Here is an 18,693-nt window from a genome sequence, read left to right on the forward strand (position 1 = left end):
AAGTGACCTGTGTATAGTAGTAGCAGAAGGGGAAGGTGACCTGTGTATAGTAGCAGGGGATGGTGACCTGTGTATAGTAGCTGGAAAGGTGACCTGTGTATAGTAGTAGCAGAAGGGGAAGGTGACCTGTGTATAGTAGTAGCAGGGGAAGGTGACCTGTGTATAGTAGTAGCAGAAGGGGAAGGTGACCTGTGTATAGTAGTAGGGGATATGACCTGTGTATAGTAGTAGCAGAAGGGGAAGGTGACCTGTGTATAGTAGTACCAGTGGAATGTGACCTGTGTATTGCAGCAGCAGGAGAAAGTGACCTGTGTATAGTAGTAGCAGGGGAAGGTGACCTGTGTATAGTAGTAGCAGCAGGGGTAGGTGACCTGTGTATAGTAGTAGTAGCAGGGGAAGGTGACCTGTGTATAGTAGTAGCAGGGGAAGATGACCTGTGTATAGCAGTTGCAGCAGGGGTAGGTGACCTGTGTATAGTAGTAGTAGCAGGGGAAGGTGACCTGTGTATAGCAGTTGCAGCAGGGGTAGGTGACCTGTGTATAGTAGTAGTAGCAGGGGAAGGTGACCTGTGTATAGTAGTAGCAGGGGAAGGTGACCTGTGTATAGTAGTAGCAGGGGAAGGTGACCTGTGTATAGTAATAGCAGGGGAAGGTGACCTGTGTATAGTAGCAGGGAAAGGTGACCTGTGTATAGTAGTAGTAGCAGGGGAAGGTGAACTGTGTATAGTAGTAGTAGCAGCAGCAGCAGCAGCAGGGGAAGGTGACCTGTGTATAGTAGCAGCAGCAGGGGAAGGTGACCTGTGTATAGTAGCAGCAGCAGGGATAGGTGACCTGTGTATAGTAGTAGTAGCAGCAGCAGGGAAAGGTGGCCTGTGTATAGTAGTAGTAGCAGGGGAAGGTGACCTGTGTATAGTAGTAGCAGGGGAAGGTGACCTGTGTATAGTATTAGTAGCAGGGGAAGGTGACCTGTGTATAGTAGTAGCAGGGGAAGGTGACCTGTGTATAGTAGTAGTAGCAGGGGAAGGTGACCTGTGTATAGTAGTAGCAGGGGAAGGTGACCTGTGTATAGTATTAGTAGCAGGGGAAGGTGACCTGTGTATAGTAATAGCAGGGGAAGGTGACCTGTGTATAGTAGTAGCAGGGGAAGGTGACCTGTGTATAGTAGTAGCAGGGGAAGGTGACCTGTGTATAGTAGTAGCAGGGGAAGGTGACCTGTGTATAGTAATAGCAGGGGAAGGTGACCTGTGTATAGTAATAGCAGGGGAAGGTGACCTGTGTATAGTAGTAGCAGGGGAAGGTGATCTGTGTGTAGTAGTGGCAGGGGAAGGTGACCTGTGTATAGTAGTACCAGTGGAATGTGACCTGTGTATTGCAGCAGCAGGAGAAAGTGACCTGTGTATAGTAGTAGCAGAAGGGGAAGGTGACCTGTGTATAGTAGCAGGGGATGGTGACCTGTGTATAGTAGTAGCAGAAGGGGAAGGTGACCTGTGTATAGTAGTAGCAGGGGAAGGTGACCTGTGTATAGTAGTAGCAGAAGGGGAAGATGACCTGTGTATAGTAGTAGCAGAAGGGGAAGATGACCTGTGTATAGTAGCAGGGGATGGTGACCTGTGTATAGTAGTAGCAGAAGGGGAAGGTGACCTGTGTATAGTAGTAGCAGGGGAAGGTGACCTGTGTATAGTAGTAGCAGAAGGGGAAGGTGACCTGTGTATAGTAGTAGCAGAAGGGGAAGGTGACCTGTGTATAGTAGTACCAGTGGAATGTGACCTGTGTATTGCAGCAGCAGGAGAAAGTGACCTCTGTATAGTAGTAGCAGAAGGGGAAGGTGACCTGTGTATAGTAGCAGGAAAGGTGACCTGTGTATAGTTGTAGCAGACGGGGAAGGTGACCTGTGTATAGTAGCAGGGGAAGGTGACCTGTGTATAGTAGCAGGGGAAGGTGACCTGTGTATAGTAGCAGGGGAAGGTGACCTGTGTATAGTAGCAGGGGATGGTGACCTGTGTATAGTAATAGCAGAAGGTGACCTGTGTATAGTTGTAGCAGAAGGGGAAGGTGACCTGTGTATAGTAGCAGGGAAAGGTGACCTGTGTATAGTTGTAGCAGACGGGGAAGGTGACCTGTGTATAGTAGCAGGGGAAGGTGACCTGTGTATAGTAGCAGGGGAAGGTGACCTGTGTATAGTAGCAGGGGAAGGTGACCTATGTATAGTAGTAGCAGGGTAAGGTGACCTGTGTATAGTAGTAGCAGGGGAAGGTGACCTGTGTATAGTAGTAGTAGCAGCAGGGGAAGGTGACCTGTGTATAGTAGTAGCAGAAGGGGAAGGTGACCTGTGTATAGTAGTAGCAGGGGAAGGTGATCTGTGTATAGTAGTGGCAGGGGAAGGTGACCTGTGTATAGTAGTGGCAGGGGAAAGTGACCTGTGTATAGTAGTAGCAGGGGAAGGTGATCTGTGTATAGTAGTGGCAGGGGAAGGTGACCTGTGTATAGTAGTAGCAGGGGAAGGTGACCTGTGTATAGTAGTAGCAGAAGGGGAAGGTGACCTGTGTATAGTAGCAGGGAAAGGTGACCTGTGTATAGTTGTAGCAGAAGAGGAAGGTGACCTGTGTATAGTAGCAGGGAAAGGTGACCTGTGTATAGTTGTAGCAGAAGGGGAAGGTGACCTGTGTATAGTAGCAGGGAAGGTAACCTGTGTATAGTAGCAGGGGTAGGTGACCTGTGTATAGTAGTAGCAGGGGTAGGTGACCTGTGTATAGTAGTAGCAGGGGTAGGTGACCTGTGTATAGTAGTAGCAGGGGAAGGTGACCTGTGTATAGTAGTAGCAGGGGAAGGTGACCTGTGTATAGTTGTAGCAGAAGGGGAAGGTGACCTGTGTATAGTAGCAGGGAAGGTGACCTGTGTATAGTAGCAGGGGTAGGTGACCTGTGTATAGTAGCAGGGGTAGGTGACCTGTGTATAGTAGCAGGGGTAGGTGACCTGTGTATAGTAGCAGGGGTAGGTGACCTGTGTATAGTAGTAACAGGGGAAGGTTTCGGTTAGTCCTGACCTGAGCTTGGAGCTTTGCCACTTGCTCCTGTTCCTGCAGGAGTTGTCTGTTCCTGTCCTGTAGCTCCCGGTTCCGTCTGTCCAGCTGCTCCTGGAGGTGCTGGTTGCAGTTCTCCGCCTGGCTGAGTGCGGCTTTCATCTTGCCAGATTCCACCTGCACGGTCTGCACCACGTACTGCGACGAGAGAGAACATGTATGTACAAATCACACCGTCTCCTGCACATGTCAGCTCATGGGGCCAGGGATTAGGATCCAGCCAGCTATACATGTAACGCACACATTGTACATGTGCAGCACAGAGATGGCTGGTACATGTGATTACCGTGTATAGGTGACATAGGGGTGGTACATGTGATTACCATGTAAAGGTGACATAGGGGTGGTACATGTGATTACCATGTATAGGTTATATAGGGGTGGTACATGTTTTTACCGTGTATAGGTGACATAGGGGTGGTACATGCGGTTACCATGTATAGGTGACATAGGGGTGGTACATGTGATTACCGTGTATAGGTTATGCAGGGGTGGTACATGTGATTACCGTGTATAGGTGACATAGGGGTGGTACATGTGATTACCATGTAAAGGTGACATAGGGGTGGTACATGTGATTACCATGTATAGGTTATATAGGGGTGGTACATGTTTTTACCGTGTATAGGTGACATAGGGGTGGTACATGCGGTTACCATGTATAGGTGACATAGGGGTGGTACATGTGATTACCGTGTATAGGTTATGCAGGGGTGGTACATGTGATTACCATGTATAGGTGACATAGAGGTGGTACATGTGATTACCATGTAAAGGTGACATAGGGGTGGTACATGTGATTACCATGTAAAGGTGACATAGGGGTGGTACATGTGATTACCATGTATAGGTTATATAGGGGTGGTACATGTTTTTACCGTGTATAGGTGACATAGGGGTGTTACATGCGATTACCATGTATAGGTGACATAGGGGTGGTACATGTGATTACCGTGTATAGGTGACATAGGGGTGGTACATGTGATTACCGTGTATAGGTGACATAGGGGTGGTACATGTGATTACCATGTAAAGGTGACATAGGGGTGGTACATGTGAATACAGTGTATAGGTTATGTAGGGGTGGTACATGTGATTACCATGTATAGGTGACATAGGGGTGGTACATGTGATTACCATGTAAAGGTGACATAGGGGTGGTACATGTGATTACCATGTATAGGTGACATAGGGGTGGTACATGTGATTACCGTGTATAGGTGACATAGGGGTGGTACATGTGATTACCATGTATAGGTGACATAGGGGTGGTACATGTGATTACCGTGTATAGGTGACATAGGGGTGGTACATGTGATTACCGTGTATAGGTTATGTAGGGGTGGTACATGTGATTACCATGTATAGGTGACATAGGGGTGGTACATGTGATTACCATGTAAAGGTGACATAGGGGTGGTACATGTGATTACCATGTATAGGTTATATAGGGGTGGTACATGTTTTTACCGTGTATAGGTGACATAGGGGTGGTACATGCGATTATCATGTATAGGTGACATAGGGGTGGTACATATGATTACCGTGTATAGGTGACATAGGGGTGGTACATGTGATTACCGTGTATAGGTTATGTAGGGGTGGTACATGTGATTACCATGTATAGGTGACATAGGGGTGGTACATGTGATTACCATGTAAAGGTGACATAGGGGTGGTACATGTGATTACCGTGTATAGGTGACATAGGGGTAGTACATGTGATAACCGTGTATAGGTGACATAGGTGTGGTACATGTGATTACCGTGTATAGGTGACATAGGGGTGGTACATGTGATTACCGTGTATAGGTTATATAGGGGGTGGTACATGTGATTAACATGTAAAGGTGACATAGGGGTGGTACATGTGATTACCGTGTATAGGTAACATAGGGGTGGTACATGTGATAACCGTGTATAGGTGACATAGGGGTGGTACATGTGATTACTGTGTATAGGTGACATAGGGGTGGTACATGTGATTACCGTGTATAGGTTATATAGGGGTGGTACATGTGATTACCATGTATAGGTGACATAGAGGTGGTACATGTGATTACCATGTATAGGTGACATAGGGGTGGTACATGTGATTACCGTGTATAGGTGACATAGGGGTTGTACATGTGATTATCGTGTATAGGTGACATAGGGGTGGTACATGTGATTACCGTGTATAGGTGACATAGCGGTGGTACATGTGATTACCGTGTATAGGTTATATAGGGGTGGTACATGTGATTACCGTATATAGGTTATATAGGGGTGGTACATGTAATTACCGTGTATAGGTGACATAGGGGTGGTACATGTGATTACCGTGTATAGGTTATACAGGGGTGGTACATGTGATTACTGTGTATAGGTGACATAGGGGTGGTACATGCGATTACCGTGTATAGGTGACATAGGGGTGGTACATGTGATTACCGTGTATAGGTGACATAGGGGTAGTACATGTGATTACCGTGTATAGGTGACATAGGGGTGGTACATGTGATTACCGTGTATAGGTGACATAGGGGTGGTACAGTGCTTGCATGTAAATCACAGATCTTACCATCACACTGCCCACTATGGGTGACCCCATCTCACACCCCGTCCCAGCATTACCATCACACTGCCCACTATGGGTGACCCCATCTCACACCCCGTCCCAGAATTACCATCACACTGCCCAGTATGGGTGACCCCATCTCACACCCCTTCCCAGCATTACCATTACACTGCCCAGTATGGGTGACCCCATCTCACACCCCGTCCCAGAATTACCATCACACTGCACAGTATAGGTGACCCCATCTCACACCCCGTCCCAGAATTACCATCACACTGCCCAGTATGGGTGACCCCATCTCACACCCCGTCCCAGCATTACCATTACACTACCCAGTATGGGTGACCCCATCTCACACCCCGTCCAAGCATTACCATCACACTGCCCAGTATGGGTGACCCCATTTCACACCCCGTCCCAGCATTATTATCACACTGCCCAGTATGGGTGACCCCATCTCACACCCCGTCCCAGCATTACCATTACACTGCCCAGTATGGGTGACCCCATCTCACACCCCGTCCCAGCATTACCATTACACTGCCCAGTATGGGTGACCCCAATCTCACACACCGTCCCAGCATTACCATCACACTGCCCAGAATGGGTGACCCCAATCTCACACCCCGTCCCAGCATTACCATCACTTGCACATTTGTGGAGCGGGGCTGCGGCAGGACTAGGCCTGAACCATTACATGCAGACTTGTCATGGTGTAACCGGTACCTTTATCTGAGGCTGCTGGGAAAGTTCCCGTAACCTGCGGTTCAGCCTCTCCTCCTCCTCCACCCTTTCAGATACAGAGTCCCTCACTCTGAGCTCCGCTTCCGCCAGCCGCTCCGCCTTCTGCTGCACCTCCCTCTGTAGGGTGCAAATCAGGGTCTTCCTCTCACTCTCTTGCTCTTCCATAAGCTGAATACGCCCCCGCAGAGCCACCAGCTCCTAAAATAAGAATTTACTTACCGATAATTCTATTTCTCATAGTCCGTAGTGGATGCTGGGGACTCCGTAAGGACCATGGGGAATAGCGGCTCCGCAGGAGACTGGGCACAAAAGTAAAGCTTTAGAACTACCTGGTGTGCACTGGCTCCTCCCCCTATGACCCTTCTCCAAGCCTCAGTTAGGATACTGTGCCTGGACGAGCGTACACAATTAGGAAGGATTTTGAATCCCGGGTAAGACTCATACCAGCCACACCAATCACACCGTACAACTCGTGATCTAAACCCAGTTAACAGCATGATAACAGAGGAGCCTCTAGAAAAGATGGCTCACTACAGCAATAACCCGATTTTTTGGTAACAATAACTATGTACCAGTATTGCAGACAATCCGCACTTGTGATGGGCGCCCAGCATCCACTACGGACTATGAGAAATAGAATTATCGGTAAGTAAATTCTTATTTTCTCTAACGTCCTAGTGGATGCTGGGACTCCGTCAGGACCATGGGGATTATACCAAAGCTCCCAAACGGGCGGGAGAGTGCGGATGACTCTGCAGCACCAAATGAGAGAACTCCAGGTCCTCCTCAGCCAGGGTATCAATTTTGTAGAATTTTACAAACGTATTTGCTCCTGACCAAGTAGCTGCTCGGCAAAGTTGTAAAGCCGAGACCCCTCGGGCAGCCGCCCAAGATGAGCCCATCTTCCTTGTGGAGTGGGCATTTACAGATTTTTGGCTGTGGCAGGCCTGCCACAGAATGTGCAAGCTGAATTGTACTACAAATCCAACGAGCAATAGTCTGCTTAAAAGCAGGAGCACCCAGCTTGATGGGTGCACACAGGATAAACAGCGAGTCAGATTTTCTGACTCCAGCCGTCCTGGAAACATATATTTTCAGGGCCACCTTAGGGAGAAACTGAGGACGAGTCCTCAATTCCGCCCTGTCCGAATGGAAAATCAGATAAGGGCTTTTACAGGATAAAGCCGCCAATTCTGACACGCGCCTGGCCCAGGCCAGGGCCAACAGCATGACCACTTTCCATGTGAGATATTTTAACTCCACAGATTTAAGTGGTTCAAACCAATGTGACTTTTGGAACCCAAAAACTACATTGAGATCTCAAAGTGCCACTGGAGGCACAAAAGGAGGCTGTATATGCAGTACCCCTTTTACAACGTCTGAACTTCAGGGACTGAAGCTAGTTCTTTTTGGAAGAAAATTGACAGGGCCGAAATTTGAACCTTAATGGACCCCAATTTCAGGCCCATAGACACTCCTGTTTGCAGGAAATGTAGGAATCGACCCAGTTGAATTTCCTCCGTCGGGCCTTACTGGCCTCGCACCACGCAACATATTTTCGCCAAATGCGGTGATAATGTTTTGCGGTTACATCCTTCCTGGCTTTGATCAGGATAGGGATGACTTCATCCGGAATGCCTTTTTTCCTTCAGGATCCGGCGTTCAACCGCCATGCCGTCAAACGCAGCCGCGGTAAGTCTTGGAACAGACAGGGTCCTTGCTGGAGCAGGTCCCTTCTTAGAGGTAGAGGCCACGGATCCTCCGTGAGCATCTCTTGAAGTTCCGGTTACCAAGTCCTTCTTGGCCAATCCGGAGCCACGAATATAGTGCTTACTCCTCTCCATCTTATCAATCTCAGTACCTTGGGTATGAGAGGCAGATGAGGGAACACATACACTGACTGGTACACCCACGGTGTTACCAGAGCGTCTACAGCTATTGCCTGAGGGTCCCTTGACCTGGCGCAATACCTGTCGAGTTTTTCCCAACGGTTTATAATCATGTGGAAGACTTCTGGGTGAAGTCCCCACTCTCCCGGGTGGAGGTCGTGTCTGCTGAGGAAGTCTGCTTCCCAGTTGTCCACTCCCGGAATTGCTGACAGTGCTATCACATGATTTTCCGCCCAGCGAAGAATCCTTGCAGCTTCTGCCATTGCCCTCCTGCTTCTTGTGCCACCCTGTCTGTTTACGTGGGTGACTGCCGTGATGTTGTCCGACTGGATCAACACCGGCTGACCTTTAAGCAGAGGTTTTGCTAAGCTTAGAGCATTGTAAATGGCCCTTAGCTTCAGGATATTTATGTGAAGTGATGTCTCCAGGCTTGACCATAAGCCCTGGAAATTCCTTCCCTGTGTGACTGCTCCCCAGCCTCGCAGGCTGGCATCCGTGGTCACCAGGACCCAGTCCTGAATGCCGAATCTGCGGCCCTCTAGAAGATGAGCACTCTGCAACCAACACAGGAGGGACACCCTTGTTCTTGGTGACAGGGTTATCCGCTGATGCATCTGAAGATGCGACCCGGACCATTTGTCCAGCAGGTCCCACTGGAAAGTTCTTGCGTGGAATCTGCCGAATGGGATTGCTTCGTAGGAAGCCACCATTTCACCCAGAACCCTTGTGCATTGATGCACTGAGACTTGGCTCGGTTTTAGGAGGTTCCTGACTAGCTCGGATAACTCCCTGGCTTTCTCCTCCGGGAGAAACACCTTTTTCTGGACTGTGTCCAGGATCATCCCTAGGAACAGAAGACGAGTCGTCGGAACCAGCTGCGATTTTGGAATATTGAGAATCCAATCGTGCTGCCGCAACACTACCTGAGATAGTGCTACACCGACCTCCAACTGTTCCCTGGATCTTACCCTTATCAGGGAATCGTCCAAGTAAGGGATAACTAAAATTCCCTTCCTTCGAAGGAATATCATCATTTCGGCCATTACCTTGGTAAAGACCCGGGGTGCCGTGGACCATCCATACGGCAGCGTCTGAACTGATAGTGACAGTTCTGTACCATAAACCTGAGGTACCCTTGGTGAGAAGGGTATATTTGGACATGAAGGTAAGCATCCTCGATGTCCCGAGACATCATGTAGTCCCCTTCTTCCAGGTTCGCAATCACTGCTCTGAGTGACTCAATCTTGAATTTGAACCTCTGTATGTAAGTGTTCAAAGATTTTAGATTTAGAATCGGTCTCACCGAGCCGTCCGGCTTCGGTACCACAACAGTGTGGAATAATACCCCGTTCCCTGTTGCAGGAGGGGTACCTTGATTATCACCTGCTGGGAATACAGCTTGTGAATGGCTTCCAAAACTGTCTCCCTGTCAGAAGGAGACATCGGTAAAGCCGAGTTTAGGAAACGGCGAGGGGGAGACGTCTCGAATTCCAATTTGTACCCCTGAGATATCACCTGAAGGATCCAGGGGTCTACTTGCGAGTGAGCCCACTGCGCGCTGAAATTCATTGAGACGGGCCCCCCACCGTGCCTGATTCTGCTTGTAAAGCCCCAGCGTCATACTGAGGGCTTGGCAGAGGCGGGAAAGGGTTTCTGTTCCTGGGAACTGGCTGATTTCTGCAGCCTTTTTCCTCTCCCTCTGTCACGGGGCAGAAATGAGGAACCTTTTGCCCGCTTGTCCACGAAAAGACTGCGCCTGATAATACGGCGTCTTCTTATGTTGCTTCCAAATGCCGTTTGAAATCCGCATCACCTGACCACTGTCGTGTCCATAACCCTCTACTGGTAGAAATGGACAACGTACTTAGACTTGATGCCAGTCGGCAAATATTCCGCTGTGCATCACGCATATATAGAAAAGCATCTTTTAAATGCTCTATAGGCAAAAATATACTGTCCCTATCTAGGGTATCAATATTTTCAGTCAGGGAATCCGACCACGCCAACCCAGCACTGCACATCCAGGCTGAGGCGATTGCTGGTCGCAGTATAACACCAGTATGTGTGTAAATACATTTTAGGATACCCTCCTGCTTTCTATCAGCAGGATCCTTAAGGGCGGCCATCTCAGGAGAGGGTAGAGCCCTTACAAGCGTGTGAGCGCTTTATCCACCCTAGGGGGTGTTTCCCAACGCACCCTAACCTCTGGCGGGAAAGGATATAATGCCAATAACATTTTAGAAATTATCAGTTGTTATCGGGGGAAACCCACACATCATCACACACCTCATTTAATTTCTCAGATTCAGGAAAACTACAGGTAGTTTTTCCTCACCGAACATAATACCCCTTTTTGGTGGTACTCGTATTATCAGAAATGTGTAAAACATTTTTCATTGCCTCCATCATGTAACGTGTGGCCCTACTGGAAGTCACATTTGTCTCTTCACCGTCGACACTGGAGTCAGTATCCGTGTCGGCGTCTATATCTGCCATCTGAGGTAACGGGCGCTTTAGAGCCCCTGACGGCCTATGAGACGTCTGGACAGGCACAAGCTGAATAGCCGGCTGTCTCATGTCAACCACTGTCTTTTATACAGAGCTGACACTGTCACGTAATTCCTTCCAACAGTTCATCCACTCAGGTGTCGACCCCCTAGGGGGTGACATCACTATTACAGGCAATCTGCTCCGTCTCCACATCATTTTTCTCCTCATACATGTCGACACAAACGTACCGACATACAGCACACACACAGGGAATGCTCTGATAGAGGACAGGACCCCACTAGCCCTTTGGGGAGACAGAGGGAGAGTTTGCCAGCACACACCAGAGCGCTATATATATATATATATACAGGGATAACCTTATATAAGTGTTTTTCCCCTTATAGCTGCTGTATCTTTAATACTGCGCGTAATTAGTGCCCCCCCTCTCTTTTTTAACCCTTTCTGTAGTGTAGTGACTGCAGGGGAGAGCCAGGGAGCTTCCCTCCAACGGAGCTGTGAGGGAAAATGGCGCCAGTGTGCTGAGGAGATAGGCTCCGCCCCCTTATCGGCGGCCTTATCTCCCGTTTTTCTATGTATTCTGGCAGGGGTTAAATGCATCCATATAGCCCAGGAGCTATATGTGATGCATTTTTTGCCATCCAAGGTGTTTTTATTGCGTCTCAGGGCGCCCCCCCCCCAGCGCCCTGCACCCTCAGTGACCGGAGTGTGAAGTGTGCTGAGAGCAATGGCGCACAGCTGCAGTGCTGTGCGCTACCTTGTTGAAGACAGGACGTCTTCTGCCGCCGATTTTCCGGACCTCTTCTGTCTTCTGGCTCTGTAAGGGGGCCGGCGGCGCGGCTTCGGGACCCATCCATGGCTGGGCCTGTGATCGTCCCTCTGGAGCTAATGTCCAGTAGCCTAAGAAGCCCAATCCACTCTGCACGCAGGTGAGTTCGCTTCTTCTCCCCTTAGTCCCTCGATGCAGTGAGCCTGTTGCCAGCAGGTCTCACTGAAAATAAAAAACCTAAAACTAAACTTTTCACTAAGCAGCTCAGGAGAGCCACCTAGTGTGCACCCTTCTCGTTCGGGCACAAAATCTTAACTGAGGCTTGGAGGAGGGTCATAGGGGGAGGAGCCAGTGCACACCAGCTAGTTCTAAAGCTTTACTTTTGTGCCCAGTCTCCTGCGGAGCCGCTATTCCCCATGGTCCTTACGGAGTCCCCAGCATCCACTTAGGACGTTAGAGAAAACACAGTATAGACCATCGCTTACATGGACTCAGGTGAGACACAGGATGTATAGATCATCAGCTACATGAGCTCAGGCGAGACACAGGATTTATAGATCCTCGGCTACATGAGCTCAGGTGAGACACAGGATTTATAGATCCTCGGCTACATGAGCTCAGGTGAGTCACAGGATTTATAGATCATCGCTTACATGAGCTCAGGTGAGACACAGGATGTATAGATTATCGCTTACATGAGCTCAGGTGAGCACAGGATGTATCGGCTACATGAGCTCAGGTGAGCACAGGATGTATCAACTACATGAGCTCAGGTGAGCACAGGATGTATCAGCTACATGAGCATGATGTCTCTATTAAGCCCAACTCATTGAGTCCATAAGTAAATAATGTTGAGTCATAACTCATTTGACAAAGTACATCATTGCTAGATCATGGCAGAAGTTTTAAAGAGGTTGTAGGTTTTAATAGAGGAGCCTAGAGAGGGATCTGGTATAGATCCAGTGAAGGTGGGAGCAGAGAAATTTATAGAGAGGAATCTGGTGTAGATCCAATTGAGGTTGGAGAAGACACATTTATAAAGAGGGATCTGGTGTAGATCCATTGAAGGTTGGAGCAGAGAAATTTAGAGAGGGATCTGGTGTAGATCCAATGGAGGTTGAAGAAGAAACTTTTATAGAGAGGGATAGCAGGAGAGCCTAGAGAGGGATCTTGTGTAGATCCAGTGAAGGTAGGAGCAGAGAAATTTAGAGAGAGGGATCTGGTATAGAGACAATGAAGGTTGAAGCAGAGAAGCTTATAGAGAGGGATCTGATGTACAGTTGATCCAAGGTAGGTTGGAGCAAATACATTTATAGAGAGGGATCTGGTGTACAGTAGATCCAATAGAGGTTGGAGCAGAGCAATTTATAGAGAGGGATTTGATAAGGAAGATATCAGAAGGTAATGTAAATCCATGAGTCATAACTCATTAGACAAAGTACATCGTTGCTAGAACATGGCAGAAGTTTTAAAGAGTTTGTAGGTTTTAATGCCTAGAGAGGGATCTGGTGTAGATCCAGTGAAGGTAGGAGCAGAGAAATTTAGAGAGAGGGATCTGGTATAGAGACAATGGAGGTTGAAGCAGAGAAGCTTATAGAGAGGGATCTGATGTACAGTAGATCCAATAGAGGTTGGAGCAGATACATTTATAGATAGGGATCTGGTGTAGATCCAAGGAAGATTTCAGAAGGTAATGTAAATCCAGTCAAGGGCTACAAGGCTTGGGTTACCTTCGTGGTGTTTCATACCTGGCTATTTTCACAATCCAAGCGGCTCCACAATAGCTGCAGTTCCTGCCTCAGACGTCCATTCTCAGACACCAGGAGATCATGGTGCTTCTCCAAATCCGTCCCACCCTGAGAGAAACAGAGTGGAAACACATTACATTACATAAGTGGCAGCTCCGAGGGATCTCTCCATGGTCTATACACCGTTATAGGACAATGTAGGGCCAGATAACAGGATTGACCCTAAACATTACCGAAGTAGCCATGATGGAAGCAGTTTGCACGGAAATCATTATACACACCCCAAATGATCATCATTAGCTGGAAAGACATCAGGAGCCATAAGTGCAGCAGAAATGGTGGCGTGCCATCTGGTGGGTGTATTGTCACACAGGTGTGCCTGTTACTGCCGGATGTCCGGGTGACCCCACGGTGTTGGTAAGTAAATGTGGGGTTGGTGTCCAGCTTACACGCCACATTAATACAAGTGCTGGAGAGTCCGGGGGTTGAGGGGTCACATTGATAGCAATATTCAGGCTCAGAGAACAACCGGCCATGTGGTGGAAACCTGGCGTTCAGGGACACAGTCCGCAGGGCTCCTCAGTCCCATAACCCACGACAGCTACAAATGGCGATAACCTGAGCAGTAGTTATAGGAACAGAGGCGTCTTCCACCTGCAGATGTCCAAGCGAATCCCTACAAATGGGAACACAAATGACCCAAACATATGTGCGGGATGGACAATTCTGCGCAAAGTGAAAGGTTTTCATCCCCACTAAGCTCAGGGAATGATTTATCATCGTGTCCTCAGTCAGAGAGCGGACTCATTAATGGCGGCTGAGCACGGCACGGGGAGAGTGATGACATCACAGCTTTATGGTGTTTGAGGCCTCTCACTTTATGACGGCAGTAAATGCAGGATGAAAGGCCTCGTGTCTCTCCATATATAATTATACAGGTTCCTCTGTACTCTCACAACAGACGGTGAATAATACATACTGCCCTGTAACACCGCCAGCCTCGAGAGCACTGACACATGCAGACTCCCTGCCGCTTTATGCCAGGGGGCACCCACAATGCCCAGAGCACTCAGCAGTTACACCGCACTCCTCAGTTATAGTACTGGTGCACTACAATAGATGGAGGTGAGACACGGCATTACCACAGGCTGCAGTAAGAAGGGGTCTGAGCTATTGCTGGTGCCTGAAGGTTGGCGCAGATCTACTCTGATGACGAGGGAACCGCTTCTGATTGGCTGATTGTGGAATCACCTCTAAAGCTAATACATGCATTATACATTCATCGTGCTGACGTTATAGGATATTGTGGGGGCACAAGGATAGTCCTACCTGCTGTATTACATCTACTCAACCCTGACCTGTGTGACACTACATTATAGAGGCGACACGTCTAACTCTATGTCTCTGAACCGTGTAACTCTCCGTCCCTGCCCCGTGTAACACTACATTATAGAGGCTCTCCGTCTCTGCCCTGTGTAACACTACGTCATAGAGGCAACACGTCCAATTCTACGTCCCTGCTCCGTGCAACACTACATCCCTGCTCTGTGTAACACTATGTCCCTGCCCCGTGTAACACTACGTCCCTGCCCCGTGTAACACTACGTCATAGAGGAGACACATCCAACTCTACATCACTTCCCCTGTGTGACACTACTACGTCCCTGCCCCGTGTCACGATACCTCATAGAGGAGACATGTCCTAATATATGTCACTGCTTCATGTAACACTACGTCCCTGCCCCGTGTCACACTACATTATAGAGGCAACACGTCCAACTCTACATCACTGCTCCGTGTCACACTACTTCATAGAGGCGACACGTCCAACTCTACGTCCCTGCTCCGTGTAACACTACTTCATAGAGGTAACATGTCCAACTCTCCGTCCCTTCCCCGTGTCACACTACGTCATAGAGGTGACACGTCCAACTCCACATCACTGCCCCGTGTAACCCTACGTCCCCGCTCCATGTCACACTACTTCATAGAGGCTACAAGTCCAACTCTACGTCCCTGCTCCGTGCAACACTACGTTCCTGCCCTGTGTAACACTACAGTCCTGCCTCGTGAGACACTACGCCCCTGCTCCGTGTAACACTCCGTCCCTGCCCCGTGTAACACTACGTCCCTGCCCCGTGTAACACTACGTCCCTGCCCCGTGTAACACTACGTCCCTGCCCCGTGTAACACTACGTCCCTGCCCCGTGTAACACTACGTCCCTGCCCCGTGTAACACTACGTCCCTGCTCCGTGTAACACTACGTCCCTTCCCCGTGCAACACTACTTCATGGAGGCGATACCTCATCATGCCTCATTCTTCTGCCTCCTCATGCCACAAGAAGGAACCTGTGGGGCTGCTAGCAGGGTACTCACCAGCTGGGGATGGAGACTGGACTTTTCCTCAGCTTCTCGCTGCATCTGTAAAACACCACAAGTGACAAGTTATAGAACACAGTGTGGCGCAGTGCCACCTCCTGCAGCTGCATTCTACACCTGGCAAACCCTGATGTGCTGCAGGAGGGCAAATCTGTAACAGTCCCATACAGAGCCGGGAGGGGGCAGTCACAGCCAGTGTCTGGGACCTGGATTGCAGTGGGGAGGTGTGGGATATGGGTGAAGGCAGTCTTGCATAGGGTGCACAGGTAGTCTCAGAGACAGAGGGGTATTCAGAGAATATCACAGAGGGAGGCACAGGCAGTCTAGCAGCGGGAGGCACAGGCAGTGTGGCAGAGGGAGGCACAGGCAGTCTGGCAGAGGGAGGCACAGGCAGTCTGGCAGAGGGAGGCACAGGCAGTCTGGCAGAGGGAGGCACAGGCAGTCTGGCAGAGGGAGGCACAGGCAGTCTGGCAGAGGGAGGCACAGGCAGTCTAGCAGAGGGAGGCACAGGCAGTCTAGCAGAGGGAGGCACAGGCAGTCTAGCAGAGGGAGGCACAGGCAGTCTAGCAGAGGGAGGCACAGGCAGTCTAGCAGAGGGAGGCACAGGCAGTCTAGCAGAGGGGGGCACAGGCAGTCTAGCAGAGGGAGGCACAGGCAGTCTAGCAGAGGGAGGCACAGGCAGTCTAGCAGAGGGAGGCACAGGCAGTCTAGCAGAGGGAGGCACAGGCAGTCTAGCAGAGGGGGGCACAGGCAGTCTAGCAGAGGGAGGCACAGGCAGTCTAGCAGAGGGAGGCACAGGCAGTCTAGCAGAGGGAGAGGCGCTCGGGGAGTCCCCCAGTCCTGCACGTACCTCCTGGAGCTTCCTGCACATCGCTGCATGCTCCTTCTGCTTCTGCTCCAGCATCTCCTGTACCTGGTGCAGCTTGTGGTGTAACCCGCCGCCCTGCTGCTGCAGGTGACCTCTGTATGCTGAGACTCGCTCGGCCTCCTGTTCTTCTGGCACACGCAGTCTGTGACTGTTCTCCGGGCTGTTGCCCTGTGATGGTGGCAGAAGCTGTAGATGTACCTGTAGCTCTTCATTATGGACCTCAGGCTGTCTCTTCCCCTGTAGTGTTCTCCCTTCCTGTAGAGGTCTCCTCATCATCTGTGGTCTGGAGGTTCCCCTTTGCTCCTCCATCACAGGCCTCTCCTGAGGCTCAGACTCCGTTCTGCCTGTGGGCTCCTGGGGTCCCACCATGGTCAGTGGAATGGAGGCGCTAGTACAGGACTGCCCCAGCACACACCACCAGCCGCCTGATGGGGGAAGAGCAGAGGGTTAGTGTCCGGCTCCATGGCAAGAAAGTGTAAGCTCTGCGGCCTCAGACTCTGATGTGTGTACAACCCTACTACTCATGTCACATTTACCCCTTCATGTCCAGACGTGTCACAGCTAATGGTACAGTGGTTACATAGATGATGTAATACCGGACAGTGTAACTAGTGCAGAGAGCTGGTACAGTACGGCATAGTGTAACTAGTACAGAGAGCTGGTACAGTACCGCATAGTATAACTACTGCAGAGAGCTGGTACAGTACCGGATAGTGTAACTAGTGCAGAGACCTGGTACAGTACCGCTTAGTGTAACTAGTGCAGAGACCTGGTACAGTACCGCATAGTGTAACTAGTGCAGAGATCTGGTACAGTACCGGACAGTGTAACTAGTGCAGAGAGCTGGTACAGTACCGCATAGTGTAACTAGTGCAGGGACCTGGTACAGTACCGCATAGTGCAACTACTGCAGAGAGATGGCACAGTGCTGCATAGTGTAACTAGCGCAGAGTGCAGAGAGCTGGTACAGTACGACATAGTGTAACTAGTGCAGAGAGCTGGTACAGTACTGCATAGTGTAACTACTGCAGAGAGATGGCACAGTACTGCATAGTGTAACTAGTGCAGAAAGCTGGTACAGTACCGCATAGTGTAACTAGTGCAGAGAGCTGGTACAGTACCGCATAGTGTAACTAGTGCAGAGAGCTGGTACAGTACTGCACAGTGTAACTAGTGCAGAGAGCTGGTACAGTACTGCACAGTGTAACTAGTGCAGAGAGCTGGTACAGTACAGCATAGTGTAACTAGTACAGAGAGCTGGTACAGTACCGCATAGTATAACTACTGCAGAGAGCTGGTACAGTACCGGATAGTGTAACTAGTGCAGAGAGCTAGTACAGTACTGGACAGTGTAACTAGTGCAGAGACCTATTACAGTACCGGATAGTGTAACTAGTGAAGAGATCTGGTACAGTACCGGACAGTGTGACTAGTGCAGGGAGCTGGTACAGTACCGGATAGTGTAACTAGTGCAGAGAGCAACTAGTGCAGAGTGCACAGAGCTAGTACAGTACCGCATAGTGTAACTAGTGCAGAGATCTGGTACAGTACCGGATAGTGTAACAAGTGCAGAGATCTGGTACAGTACCGGATAGTGTAACTAGTGCAGAGAGCTGGTACAGTACCGGATAGTGTAACTAGTGCAGAGAGCTAGTACAGTACCGGACAGTGTAACTAGTGCAGAGACCTAGTACAGTACCGGACAATGTAACTAGTGCAGACACCTAGTACAGTACCGGATAATGTAACTAGTGCAGAGAGCTGGTACAGTACCAGATAGTGTAACTAGTGTAGAGAGCTGGTACAGAACCGCATAGTGTAACTAGTGCAGAGAGCTGGTACAGAACCGCATAGTGTAACTAGTGCAGAGAGCTGGTACAGAACCGGATAGTGTAATTAGTGCAGACTGCAGAGAGCTAGTACAGTCCCGGATAGTGTAAACAGTACAGTATATAGAGTAGTAGTACAGTCTCGAATAATGTAACCAGTACAGTATAGAGAGGAATAGTACAGTCCCAGATAGTGTAACTTGTACAATATATAGAGCAGTAGTACAGTCCCGGATAGTGTAACCAGTACAGTATAATGAGGAGTAGTACAGACCCGGATAGTGTAACCAGTACAGTATAGAGACAAGTACTACAGTACG

The 18,693-nt window shown here is 49.5% G+C and overlaps 1 protein-coding gene across 3 annotated transcripts in view; it reads right to left on the bottom strand.

The window, feature by feature from the left end:
- The window catches only part of KIFC3 (kinesin family member C3), a 97,903-nt gene that overhangs the window by 60,852 nt on the left and 18,358 nt on the right, over positions 1 to 18,693 (bottom strand). For all 3 annotated transcript variants that reach the window (XM_063945815.1, XM_063945817.1, XM_063945816.1), the window contains exons 2-6: positions 16,527 to 16,969; positions 15,674 to 15,718; positions 13,297 to 13,404; positions 6,365 to 6,580; positions 3,043 to 3,216 (exon numbers count right to left, since the gene is read on the bottom strand). In XM_063945815.1, coding sequence (XP_063801885.1) covers positions 3,043 to 3,216; positions 6,365 to 6,580; positions 13,297 to 13,404; positions 15,674 to 15,718; positions 16,527 to 16,969 — 986 coding nt within the window. The remainder of the gene's footprint in view (positions 1 to 3,042; positions 3,217 to 6,364; positions 6,581 to 13,296; positions 13,405 to 15,673; positions 15,719 to 16,526; positions 16,970 to 18,693) is intronic.

Source organism: Pseudophryne corroboree, chromosome 11, assembly GCF_028390025.1.
Source record: "Pseudophryne corroboree isolate aPseCor3 chromosome 11, aPseCor3.hap2, whole genome shotgun sequence".
NCBI classification, from domain to species: Eukaryota; Metazoa; Chordata; class Amphibia; order Anura; family Myobatrachidae; genus Pseudophryne; species Pseudophryne corroboree.